We start from the raw sequence: 13,066 nt of genomic DNA, 5'->3' as shown, positions 1-13,066 counted from the left end.
GCTACTAGCCATGATGGCTATGCTTTGCCTCCATAGGTGGAGGTGGGATGTTTCCAAATACCAGTTTCTGGAAACCACAGGAAGGGACAGTGCTCTTTGCACTCAGGTCCTGCTTTTGGGTTTCCCATGGGCATCTCGTTGGCCACTGTGAGAACAAGATGCTGGACTAGATGGGGCACTGGCCTGATCCAGCAGGGGCTCTCCTTATGTTCTTAAGGATTAGACAGATTCATGGAGGATAAGGCTGTCAATGATTACTAGCCCTGATGGCTATGTACTGTATGCCACTGAACACCACTTGCTGGGAACCAGAAGTGGGGAGAGGGGCTGTGGCACTCAGGGGCTGCTTGTTAGATTCCCATAAGCATCTGGTTGGGCACTGTGAGAACAGGATGCAGGACTCAATGGGTTCTCTTTGTCCTGATCCAGCAGAGTTTTTTGTTATGTTCTCAAGTCCCATTAAAAGCACTGGAATTGAGGTTAGCCTTGTAACCCATTGGTTTCAATGGAACTTGTTACAGGTAACGTTAACTGGACCAGGCTGGTATTAACAGGACAACATCAATGCTTTTGTAGGTGGGTGTGTATACTGGGGATGGCAAAAGAGTGATCTTCGTTACAGAGAACATTCTTCAGTCTCTTGCTTTCTTCCCCCTTTCAGCTACGTGCCGCTATGCGTTGGGCATGCAGGATCGCGCTATCCCGGATGACGCCCTCTCAGCCTCCAGCGCATGGTCTGACTCGACTGCGGCTAAACACAGCAGGTGATGGTGGCCTTTGAGCTTAGGCCTTAAAGAAACACCCGTGTTGGCCTTTATCTGGTGCAATATACACCCAAGAAAGCTGAATTTTGTAAATGAGCTTATTTGCATAATGTGCACAATTAAAATATTTTTACATATTGTTTTGCTTTCTCCAGCCATTGAGATGAGTAAAAAGTTACAGGGAACACTGAAGCCTCTTTCTTGATCAGTTGGAAACATTCAGCATGCATGTGCGTGTGTGTGCTTATAGAGAGAAACAGAGTTGGAAGGGAACTCAAAGGTCATTTAGTTCAGCCTGCTGCAGATGCAGAACTCCCCCCTCCCACTATTACAGTATCCCTGATAGGTGGGCATCCAGTTTCCGTTTGAAAGCCTCTAATGAAGGCGAGTCTACCACCTTCCAAGTCAAAGATCTCATATCATCGGACAGTTCTTCCTAATAGCCTAAATCCTTTTTCTTGCAATTTGAACCCATTACTTGCATGACATGGATTATCTAGATCCATTCCAATGTGGGTTCAGGCCACTGAGTCAGCCTTGGCTGCCCTGATGGATGATCTCTATAGAGGACGGGACAGGGTGAGTGCAACCTTGCTCCAACTTCTTAATCTCTTTGTGACTTTCAATTACATTGACCACGGTATTCTCCTGGACCAGCTCTGTGGAATGGGAATTGGGGACACTGTGTTATGGTGGTTCCAGTCCTACCTACAGGACCGAGTCCAGAGAATAGCAGTGGGTGATTGCTCTTTGGCCCCCTGACAGTTGCGCTATGGGGTGCCACAGGGTACCATCTTATCCCCAGTGCTTTTTAATATCTATATGAAGCCGCTGGGAGAGGTCATTAGGAGTTTCTGGGCAAGGTGTCATCAGTATGCTGATGACATTCAGCTCTGTTTCTCCATAACATCAGAATCAGGAGATGCCTGGATGCAGTGGTGGAATGGATGAAGGAATAAACTGAGCTTGAATCTTGGCAAGACAGAGGCATTGTGGGTGCATGGTTCCTGTGTCTGATAAATTGGTCAGTTGCCTGCCCTGGAAGGGGTTGCACTCACCTTGAAGGAGCAAGTACACAGTCTGAGCGTGCTTCTGAATCTAGCTTTGTCACTGGAAGCCCAGGCAGTCTCAGTGGCTAGAAGTGCCTTTTATCAGCTGCACCTGGGGAGAAGACTGTGACCATTTCTGGACTGGGAGACCTTTGCCACAGTAGTTCAGACATTGGTGATTTCAAGACTGGATTATTGCAATGCACTCTGGGTGGACTTCCCTTGCACTTGACCCGGAAACTGCAATTCGTGCAGAATGTTGTAGCCAGATTGCTGATGTGGGTGAGACCTTGTCAGCATATAACACCTCTGCTCAGAGAACTGCACTGGTTGCCAATTTGTTACTGGGCTAAGTTCAAATGTTACTGCTGGTATATAAAACCTTTTAACACCTTGGGAACAGTTTACTTGCAAGATCTCCTCTAAAGGTTTAACCAGGCATTAAAGTCTTAAGAGCTAGAAACGTTATATTTTTTTAAACAAAAAAGTTCAGTGGCCCAGTAATCATTTTTGCAGTTATACAATATGATTGCAGATTAGCTTGAATGGTGCAGCAATCCTTACTTCCTGTCATTGTAGAAATTGCTGGACCTGTGCATGTGACCTCTAACAGTCGACTGCTAGACCATGGACAGTTTTTACCTATGTTTAAAGTGACTCTTGTTTCAGCCAGATTTGTGAAAGCTGCCTTAAGCAGAATACTCATTTGCATAACAAATGCCTCTCCAAAGCTTTATCTACCTTAATATCAGTAATTAGATGTTACCATAGATCACTTGAGAGAGGCACAAAGGGGATTTCAATGTCACATGTGAAATGATCCTGTGGTAGGCCGAATGCATGTTGGGTGGTATCCAAGAAGTCCTGTTAGCGCAAGCATTTCCATGTACACAATGGAAGTTCCCTCCCTCTCCTCCCCTTGTGCGCTCCCCTGGGCCCTCCCCAAATCTGCTTAAGAGGGTTGGGGAAAACCCCAGAACAGATATAAGTGCTGCATGAGGGCTGTGCGGAGAGAGGAGAGGGAGAGGGTTCAGTTGCGCAGCCAGAAGTCCTTGGGCAAATGGAACTACTTTGTTGGATGCTGCCTCTTATTTATGAAATATTGTAAAATACCCACTTTTCCCTCCCTCTTCTCACTGTCCAGGTTGGCGTTGAGTGAGGGCGATGGAGCCTGGTGCCCTGCAGGACCTGTCTACCCTAATGACGCTGAGTACTTGGAGATTGACCTGCGGCGGCTGCATTTCTTAACCTTGGTGGGGACGCAGGGGCGGCACGCGAGCGGCCACGGCAAGGAGTTTGCCCGCGCGTACCGGCTCCATTACAGCCGCGACGGGCACCGTTGGATGCCTTGGCGTGACCGTTGGGGCAATGAGGTAATCGAGGGATGGAGCTGACTCAGCATAGGTGAAGGCAGCCAATGGGATTTGGGGAGGTAGAGCTTGTGGAATGTGTGGCATCAGCAGAATCTGTAGCAGTCCCGCTCCTAAGATCAAGTGTCAGACTGAGTTGTGATGTCACTGCTAAAAACAATGAGACAAAACGCTGCAAAATGTGAAACCGTGGTGAATGGCTTCTACGGGGTAGACTTGTATGATGGTGTAATTTGGGGAAAATGCAGAGGCTTTAGTATTCTGCAGTTACAAAACATTAGATTCTGTATCAAGTAAAGTTTAAATTATTCAATGATCAGAAATGTGGTGGATTCTCATTAAATGATTTTGATTGCTGGGCAGCCTTGATGCAGTTTTAGGGTTTGAAGCATCTAGAGAAGCTCTTAGAGAAGTAGTTGCCAGGGGAAGGAAGGTCACATGTGCTAGACGAGAACGGAGCAGGCAGTGTCAAAGGACTTCATCTGTACCTGTGCTTGAGGCTCAGAGAGGTTGTGGAAAACGGCAGATCATCTGTTCATGGAAGTCTTATTCTTACTCAGATGCAAAACCTGTTTCTGGTCCACTTCAGACTGCAGGTGGGGTCACATGATGGATTGTTGGTGGCATCGCTGCTGCTTACTGGGAGATAGAGAGGGAGGGACAAGGTCGTGGCAAGGTTGGCACTCTGCAAATGCAGCTGCTGAGTTTATCTGGTGCTCCTCCAGTGCTCTTGCACTGCACCAATTTTGCCTCACCCTTCTCCTTCCACCTCCTAGTAAGCAGCAGTGATGCCTGTGATTGGAGTTCAGGGGAGCAGCAGCACCCCACCGTGCTGTCCAGTGCTGGCCTCTCTCTCTAAAAAAAAAAGGTGGAAAAAGAAGCCTGCACATGGAAAACTAGCATGTCTGCAACAGGCTAGGCTAAAACCCTCTTGATGACCTGATGGTTATTTATTTGGATTGAGATTTTTTTGTTTTGTTTTTAAGAGAGGAGCATTCCATCTTATCCAAAACACCCGCCTGCACTCTGGAGTGGGACAGCCCAGAAGCAGGTTTACCTCTCTCTGAGGTTCTATCTCTAATAAACAGAAAGGAATTTTATTTATTTATTTATTTATTTATTTATTATTTAATTTGTATCCCTCCCTTCCTCCCAGCAGGAGCCCAGGGCAGCAAACAAAGTGCTAAAACACTTTAAAACATCATAAGAACAGATCTTAAAATACATTAAAACAAAACAGCGTTAAAAACATTTTTAAAAAACAACTTTTAAAAAGGATTAAAAACATTATTAAAAAACATATTAAGCAATTCCAACACAGACGCAGACTGGGATAGGTCTCAACCCAAAAGGCTTGTCGAAAGAGGAAAGTCTTCAAAAGGCGCCGAAAAGATAGCAGAGGTGGGGCCTGCCTAATATTCAAAGGGAGGGAATTCCACAGGGTAGGATGCCAGGCAGATCTGTTGGATTATACGCTGATTCCCAGCCACAGTCTTGACAAAACACTGCTTGCTGCCTAAATCCGGAATGTGTGGCCTGCCAGAGGTTGTTGGACTACAGCTCCCATCATCCCTGACGCTTGGCCAATCTGGCTGGGGCCAATGAGAGATGGAGTCCAACAATAACTGGAGAAGGGCCACAGGTTCCCCATCCCTGGCTTCAAACACTCCATCGTACCTTTACTCAAATGTCAAAATGTAGAATTGCCTTTGCCTGACCAGGTTTTTGAGAAACGACATAAAAAGTAATTTCCCCCTGCTGCTCCCTGTCACTTAGGTGATTTCGGGCAATGAAAATACACAGGATGTGGTACTGAAGGATCTGGGCCCCCCAATTATCGCCCGTTACATCCGTTTCTACCCACGTGCGGACCGCGTCATGAGTGTCTGCCTGCGTGTGGAGCTGTATGGCTGTGTTTGGAAAGGTGAGTGAGCCAGATTTTGCATCCTTGACACCCACAGCACAGCACACTTCAGGTCTCTTGTACTCGCAAGTAGAGCCTGTGTGGTGTAATGGTTAGAGCAGCCTTTCCCAACCTGGTGCCCTCCTAACAGTGGTTTAGTCATCCAGGGTCTCAGGGAGTCTTAGACCCCTTACTTTTTTGGCAGCAGGGTCCCAGCAGGGTCTCTATGTCTCCAGCATCTTATGAGTCAATCAGCATGAAAGGGGAGTGTTAGCCACTGAGAAGAGTCTTCTAACATGTTTCATTGTCCTTTCCTGCTGACTAGAGCCAATCAGAGCGAGAGGAGGTGAGTCAGCCACTGAGAAGACTCTTTTCAGTAATTAACACTCTTCTCTTTCGTGCTTATTGGTTCCTAGGAATGTCTGTTGTTGTGGGGGAAGGCATTGACAAGGATTTAATTCTCAACCCAGCAGCAATAAATAGGGAGGGGCATGACTGTGACTATCGTGAAAGGACCTGCACTTCTGAATTTGCCACTACACTACTGCCTCTAGATGTTGCTGGACCACAACTCTCACCATCCCCAACCATTGGGCATGCTGGCAGGGGCTGATGGGAGTCGAACATCGGGGGGGGTACCAGATTGGAGAAGGCTGTCTGAGCGTGTTGAACTAGGACTGGGGAGAGAATTCAAGGTCCTGCTTAGCCAGGAAGCTCACTCCATCACTTTCGGCCAATCAGCCTCTTCCACTCTAACCTACCTTACAGGGTTGTTGTGAAGATAAAACCATAGGAAGAACATCCTATATCACCCTAAGCTCATCATTGCCCCTGCAAGTCATGCTCCAACACTTCTTGCTATATATTCCATGCCACACAACATTAAGATTGATTTGCGTTTGAATTGCTGCAAAGGCTGTAACTGTAAAAAAAGATCAGGTAGCAGGTGAAGGGGGAAATCTTTGCTTGAGACCCTGGAGAACCACCATCAGTCAAAATGCATAAGAACGTAAGAAGAGCTTGAAAACAGGACCTTAGTGCAACTATGCTCTACCTACTTGTGATTCCCAGCAGCTGGTACTCGGAGGCAAAGTGCCTCCAACAGTGGAGGTCGAAAATAGCCATCGAGGCTAGTGGCCATTGATAGCCCTATCCATAATGAGTTGGTCTAATCCGCTTTTAAAATCATTCAATTTCATGTGCGGTTATGCAGATCTGGAACAGAGTAGATCCTTCTGCAGCCTAGTGCCCTCCAGATGTTGCTGGACTACAATTCCCATCATCCTTGACCGTTGGCCAGCCTGGATGGTGCTGATGGGAGTTGTAGTCAAACAACATCTGGAGGGCACCAGGTTGAGCAAAGGCTTGAGTAGACAATATTAGGCTAGATGGATCAATGGTCTGAGCCAGCATGAGGCAGCTTCATAGGTTTCTATTTTATTTATCACCACTCTTTACACTCGCCTTTCATGTCTGCTTCACATGCCCAGATGCCTTTGCTATGTATAGTTTATCCTCGTGAGGCCTTTCTTCTGCTTGTGTTCCCAGTTGGAGGTCTTCTGAATGTGTTTGTCTCCTCCCACAGATGGCCTCCAGTCGTATACAGCCCCTCTTGGCCAGGTCATGCCTCTAGCCCCAGCACCAGTCTACCTGAATGACTCCACTTATGATGGGCACAGCGTCAGCAAGTGAGTGAGTGAATGTCCCCACCTGTTGTTGCATTCTGGGCTTTTGGGTAGCCTAAAAGCATGGTGAAGGCCAAACAAGAGATGGATTGGTTCCATAAAGGAAGGCACAGACCTAAACTTACAAGATCTGAACAGGGTGGTTCATGACAGATGCTATTGGAGGTCGCTGATTCATAGGGTCGCCATAGGTCGTAGTCAACTTGAAGGCACATAACAACAACAAGCATGGTAATCCTGGCCTGAAACTTCCAGCTTCAAAGGGTAGGTTCAGGTGACCAAGTTAGTCACATGATAACTGCAAGCATCACAGAATAGCCTGGTTATTGGAAGATTTCCGCTCCGGTTGATCCACGGGATCATGGTAGATCAGCCTTTCCCAATCTAGTGCCTTCCAGATGTCTTGAACCGGCTGGGGATTATGAGAGCTGTAGTCCAAAACATCTGGAGGTCACCAGATTGGGGAACGCTGTGTTAGATCATTCTCTCATCTCCTGAGAGAAGAGGAAGAAAACTTCTGTTTGATCTGATTTTGAATGGGGTTGCAACCAGATTGTGTGAATCCACTCAAAGAGAGGTTCTCAGTATGGTGTAATGAATAGATGAGGAATTCAAATAGCTGGAGTGCAAGGGGTAATCTAAGGTACATTAGTATCTCAGCCTCAGTTTCCTTTCTCTAAAATGGAAATAATTGTACAAATGGAGTGAGATAGGGCTATGAAGGGATTTGTACTGATTAAAAAAACCCCTCTAGATATGAGCAATAGAAACATTAACAGAAGAGGAGCCCAACATTAGATGGATGGTCTATAGAAGTAGATAACTGCATGAGGAAAAGGGGGAGAGTGGGGTTGGGACTGAGTGAAGGGACAGAACTAAATAAATATGCCTAGAAATTACTAACTTCAACTTTGTCATCTGCCTTAAAAGATTCCACCTTCTGCCATGCCAACCCAAATTCTGAAAATGTTGTGGCACCTTTTAAACATTACGGTAGTGCCATGGCAGTCAGTTTTCTGTGTTGCTGATCCTACAGTGTAGCTGTAGCATTTAAAGGCCTGTAGCGATGAGTGGGGTGCAGTTGCACGGGTCTTTTCGGTGGAATGGCATCTTATCCCCTCCCCCATAGTCTCTCCTGCCTGTCTAGTTCCATGGGATCTTGAGTCTGATAAGGAAAGCAGGCAGTGTCTGGTGAGGGCAAGTCAAAGGCAGATCAAAGGGGTAGGGAGAGAGAGAGAGAGAGAGAGAGCTCCAAGGGGATGCTGTTGTCAGAAGCATTCTCCTCCAGGATCTGCCTTAGGAGAATACTTTGGCCAGCAGAGTCCCCTTGGAGATGCCCAAGGTCCTGTTCTCATCTGCTCTGTACTTTGACTTGCCTTCATTGGATGCCTCAAGCTCCCACAGAAGATGTTGTCTCAGCGGAGAGCTAGAGCCAACTGAAGCCTCTTATAGGCTGTCAAGAGCCGGCGTATGGTAGGCTGTGCTGCCCTGGAGGTTAAAGGGCACTTTATTTTGCAGTCTTTGGCTTGTGTAATGCTGGGAAGACAGAAATATTTCAGGGGACTCGGAGTCGTTGTCTGATAAGAGGGTGGTGGCAGGTCTTTGAGCCAGGTGGGCTTCAAACAGAGCACTGGTGGCTCCCTGCCAGGGAAACAGACTGAATCATGTCCCCATCAGAGCCCTCCACTGTGCACTGCAAGATCCCTGGATTGTGGGTCATGACTTTGCTCATATGGTTGCAGGCCTTTAAATGGTATATTGATATCATGGAATGAACCCATAGAAATGTGCCCTCCATTGCACTGGCACGGCATTTAAAGGACACCTCAGTTGGACCCAAATGTCCAGTGTTCCTCCCCCCTTGCTTCTTTCTTGGTGACCCTCTTGTAACTCTGCCTCTATTCTAACTACAGCTTGCACTTTGGGGGCCTTGGCCAGTTGACCGACGGGGTGGTCGGCCTGGATGACTTCACCCAGACCAAAGAGCTGCGCGTTTGGCCCGGGTACGACTACGTGGGCTGGAGGAACAGCTCTTTCTCCAGTGGCTTTGTCGAGATGGAGTTTGAGTTTGACCAGCTCAGAGCCTTCACTTACATGAAGGTAAGAAGGATAGCTGAGCATCCTTCTAGGGAACCTGTCGCTCTCCAGGTGTCCTGACTCCATGACTGTGGTAGGAAATGCTCTCTGCCAGAGGCCTTGGAGCCACAGCTAGGCAGCGCAGACAGTACCAGCTCAATGGGCCATGGATGTGACTCACTGGCCTGAGTCACGCAACACGGTTAGCCAAACAACGACTTTCCGGGACTCTGCAGACAGGTGGGCTTCCAGAGAGGAGCTTGCCGTTCCTTTGCTCCTTCCCAGTCAACTTTGCTCCCCCGCCATGCTGTGTGCTAAGCCAAGGTTTGGCTTAGCATGACATCTGAGCCCAGATTTAAGCAGTTAAAACCCTTTCCTTGCAAAGTATGAGTTGTAGCTAAAACCTTGGCTACAGCTAGTGGTTAGTGCCAAAACCTGACTGAGTTCAGCGCAGCATGGGAATAAAAAAGGCTGTGGAGGAGCAAAGAACATAAGAACATAAGAAGAGCCTGCTGGATCAGGCCAGTGGCCCATCTAGTCCAGCATCCTGTTCTCACAGTGGCCAACCAGGTGCCTGGGGGAAGCCCGCAAGCAGGACCCAAGTGCAAGAACACTCTCCCCTCCTGAGGCTTCCGGCAACTGGTCTTCAGAAGCATGCTGCCTCTGAGTAGGGTGGCAGAGCACAGCCATCACAGCTAGTAGCCATTGATAGCCCTGTCCTCCATGAATTTGTCTAATCTTCTTTTAAAGCCATCCAAGCTGGTGGCCATTACTGCATCTTGTGGGAGCAAATTCCATAGTTTAACTATGCGCTGAGTAAAGAAGTACTTCCTTTTGTCTGTCCTGAATCTTCCAACATTCAGCTTCTTTGAATGTCCACGAGTTCTAGTATTATGAGAGAGGGAGAAGAACTTTTCTCTATCCACTTTCTCAATGCCATGCATAATTTTATACACTTCTATCATGTCTCCTCTGACCCGCCTCTAAACTAAAAAGCTCCAAATGCTGCAACTTTTCCTCGTAAGGGAGTCGCTCCATCCCCTTGATCATTCTGGTTGCCCTCTTCTGAACCTTTTCCAACTCTAGAATATCCTTTTTGAGATGAGGCGACCAGAACTGTACACAGTATTCCAAATGCGGCCGCACCATAGATTTATACAACGGCATTATGATATCGGCTGTTTTATTTTCAATACCTTTCCTTTTTTTTTTTACAATAATTTTTATTCAAATTTTCATAAGACATAGAAAACAAAATCATAAAACATTCAAAGACAAAAAACAAAACAAAACAAAAATGATTAAACAAAAAAATAAAATGTTGACTTCCCATTTGTCGCAGATCAAATCAGTTATAGGTCTACAATATATAACAATCCTGTCTCTTAAATCATATTATAAAATCACTTTCCTCCAGTAGTTATCTTAATTAATCATCAAATCTCATAAACATTACTTTATTCTTTCCACAAAAAGTCAAAGAGAGGTTTCAATTCTTTAAGAAATATATCTATCAATTTTTCTCCAAATAAACATGTCAATTAATCCATCTCGTTAATAATTATAATAATCTTATTGTCATAACCATAGTCCAAATAAACATTTCGATTAATCCATCTCATCAGAATCTGTTAGGTCCAATAATTTCAATAGCCATTATTCCATTATCCCTATTAGTTCCATCTTCCATCTTCAATAGTCCTGTTAAGTCCAGTAATTTCAGTGTCCAATCTTCCATTATCAGTATTCCATAATAATCTTGCTGTTGTAACCATAGTCATATAATAAGAGTCTGATGGGAATTTCCTCTATCCCAAATATTTTCTTGCCATCCATTCTGAATAAGTTGCTGAAATACTGTTGTAAAGTCATATCTGTGTTCTTCTTTTTTACAAAATGCACTGGCTCATCTCTTAAGAGTTTTTCCATTGTCACATGGCTGCAGTTAATTCCATAGATTTTCTCTATATCAAGCTCCATCACATCATTCCAGTCCAGAAGATTATCCAAGCCATTGATAACTTTATCTCTAATATCTTCATTAATTTCTTCAGAGATAACGTTAAATTCCAAACAGTAGATTTTATTTCTAAAATCCATAAACTTCAGATCTTTTTCCAATTCCACATTTGTTCCAATCTCCAGGGCTTGTATCTTCCCTTTATTTTTTCTTTTCTCATCTCTGATCTCATTCTCCTCTCTCACAGGATCCCCTATTTCTTTAAGCTCCTGCGTCATTTTGCTCAGTTCAATTTTCAGCTCCTTACTGCCCTGTCGCAGGGTTTGTTTCGTTATCTCAATCTCATCCATTATTTTCTGAAACATAGTTACTTCCAGATTCTCAGCCACTTTCTTGATTGCCATTTTTAAAACCACGAAAACAAAGCAAAACAAAAAAAGAAGAACCACTTCTTATTTCAGCAACAATTGGGTTAATATTCCAGGCTTGATGACATCACAGTATAAACAGAGCAACCTGCCTTATCTCTCTATGTTCAAGAATGCAAAACAAATTTAGTTCCCAGCATCAAAACAGTTAGTGGCGTCGTGAAGAAGCAGATTCGTCAAAATAAAATAGACCAAAAAGAGAATAGTCCCAGACAATATAATATTCCTTGGAGTAGAAATCAGGAATAGAAATCCCTCTTCTGTTTATTATCTTTAGAATGCACTTCCAGGACAGCTTTTTGCGACAGAAACAGAGATAAGCTGTTAATTTCGTGAATAACAGAAAAGAGTTATATCTCACCCAGAAGTTGTCCAAAGCCGATCAATCTGACAAATCTCCTTTTGCTGTAACAATTTAAACCAAGTAAAAAAAATAATAGAAAGAAGGGTGCTTGCCTGTTAGTCCGTTCTCTCTTTAAAGAAAAGATAAACGTATCGCTTAAGCAGATAGAGCTTGTTAGAAAGTCCGTCCGGCATTGTTGGCTGGACCTTATCTCATAAATTAATGAAATCCAGTCCTCCCAACAAAAACAGGCTTTTGAGGTTGATCTCTACGTTTCTCCCTGCCCGGGAGAAATTTCATCAGTCAAAAAAAAAATGTTCTGACTGATTTATATCTGAATAAGCTTCTTTTGAGGCGGGAGCCCGTCCCAAAAGCAGGCACAAGCGAAGTCACCCTTCCCGGAAGTCCTTTTCAATACCTTTCCTAATTATCGCTAGCATGGAATTTGCCTTTTTCACAGCTGCCGCACACTGGGTCGACATTTTCATCATGCTGTCCACTACAACCCCGAGGTCTCTCTCCTGGTCGGTCACCGCCAGTTCAGACCCCATGAGCGTATATGTGAAATTAAGTTTTTTTGCTCCAATATGCATAATTTTACACTTGTTTATATTGAATTGCATTTGCCATTTTTCTGCCCATTCACTCAGTTTGGAGAGGTCTTTTTGGAGCTCTTCGCAATCCCTTTTTGTTTTAACAACCCTGAACAATTTAGTGTCATCAGCAAACTTGGGTCTGCAAGCAAAGGGTCTGCAAGCTGCTCTCCAGAAGAACATAGGAAGAGCCTTCTGAATCAAGTCTATGGCCCATTTAGCCTAGCATCCTGTTCTCACGGTGGCCAATCAGATGCCCCCATGGGAAGCGTGCAAGCAGGACTTGAGTAGCGCTGTCCCCTCCTGCGATTCCCAGCAACTGGTATTCAGAAGTACACTGCCTCCGATTGTGGAGACAGAGCATAGCCATCGTGGCTAGTAGCCACTGGTAGCTTTATCCTCCACGAAGTTGTCTAATTCTCTTTTAAAGCCATCCAGGCTGGTGGCCATCACTGCCTCTTGTGGGAGGGAATTCCACAGTTTAAGTATGTGCTGTGTGAAGAAGGATTTCTTTTGTCTGTCCTGAGTCTTCCAGCATTCAGATTCATTGGATGCCCACGAGTTCATGACCTGCATGTTTGTGTGGCCCTCGTAAACCATAGTTTGGCTTATTGTGTCATGCAAACCAGACCATTGTATGGCAGCTTCTTCTGTAACTTTCAGACACGTGTGTACTACAGCTTTTTGACTGATGGAGAAAGAGAAGGTTTGTGTTTAGAATACATCAGATGAAAGGGGCATAGTCATAGTGGTGGATGGGTGTAGACCTGGACACGTAAGATTAGAAGTGGACGAGGGAGGATGGAAATGGCAGAGGAATACATTTGTTTCAAAGTTGCCTCTCATTTCTGACCCCACCCTCACCGTTTCATTTCCCCTTCTCCAATCCAACCTA

The 13,066-nt window shown here is 45.2% G+C and overlaps 1 protein-coding gene across 7 annotated transcripts in view; it reads left to right on the top strand.

Annotated features, from left to right (window-relative positions):
• DDR1 (discoidin domain receptor tyrosine kinase 1) overlaps positions 1–13,066 on the top strand; it is a 79,354-nt gene that overhangs the window by 44,125 nt on the left and 22,163 nt on the right. For all 7 annotated transcript variants that reach the window (XM_061619234.1, XM_061619229.1, XM_061619230.1 and 4 more), the window contains 5 exons: positions 662–764; positions 2,958–3,186; positions 4,960–5,107; positions 6,672–6,774; positions 8,685–8,871. In XM_061619234.1, the coding sequence (XP_061475218.1) occupies positions 662–764; positions 2,958–3,186; positions 4,960–5,107; positions 6,672–6,774; positions 8,685–8,871 (770 nt within the window). The remainder of the gene's footprint in view (positions 1–661; positions 765–2,957; positions 3,187–4,959; positions 5,108–6,671; positions 6,775–8,684; positions 8,872–13,066) is intronic.

Source organism: Rhineura floridana, chromosome 3 (genome assembly GCF_030035675.1).
Source record: "Rhineura floridana isolate rRhiFlo1 chromosome 3, rRhiFlo1.hap2, whole genome shotgun sequence".
Lineage (NCBI taxonomy): Eukaryota > Metazoa > Chordata > Lepidosauria > Squamata > Rhineuridae > Rhineura > Rhineura floridana.
Note: the sequence above shows the minus strand (reverse complement) of the source record. Positions and strands in the feature narration are given on the sequence as shown.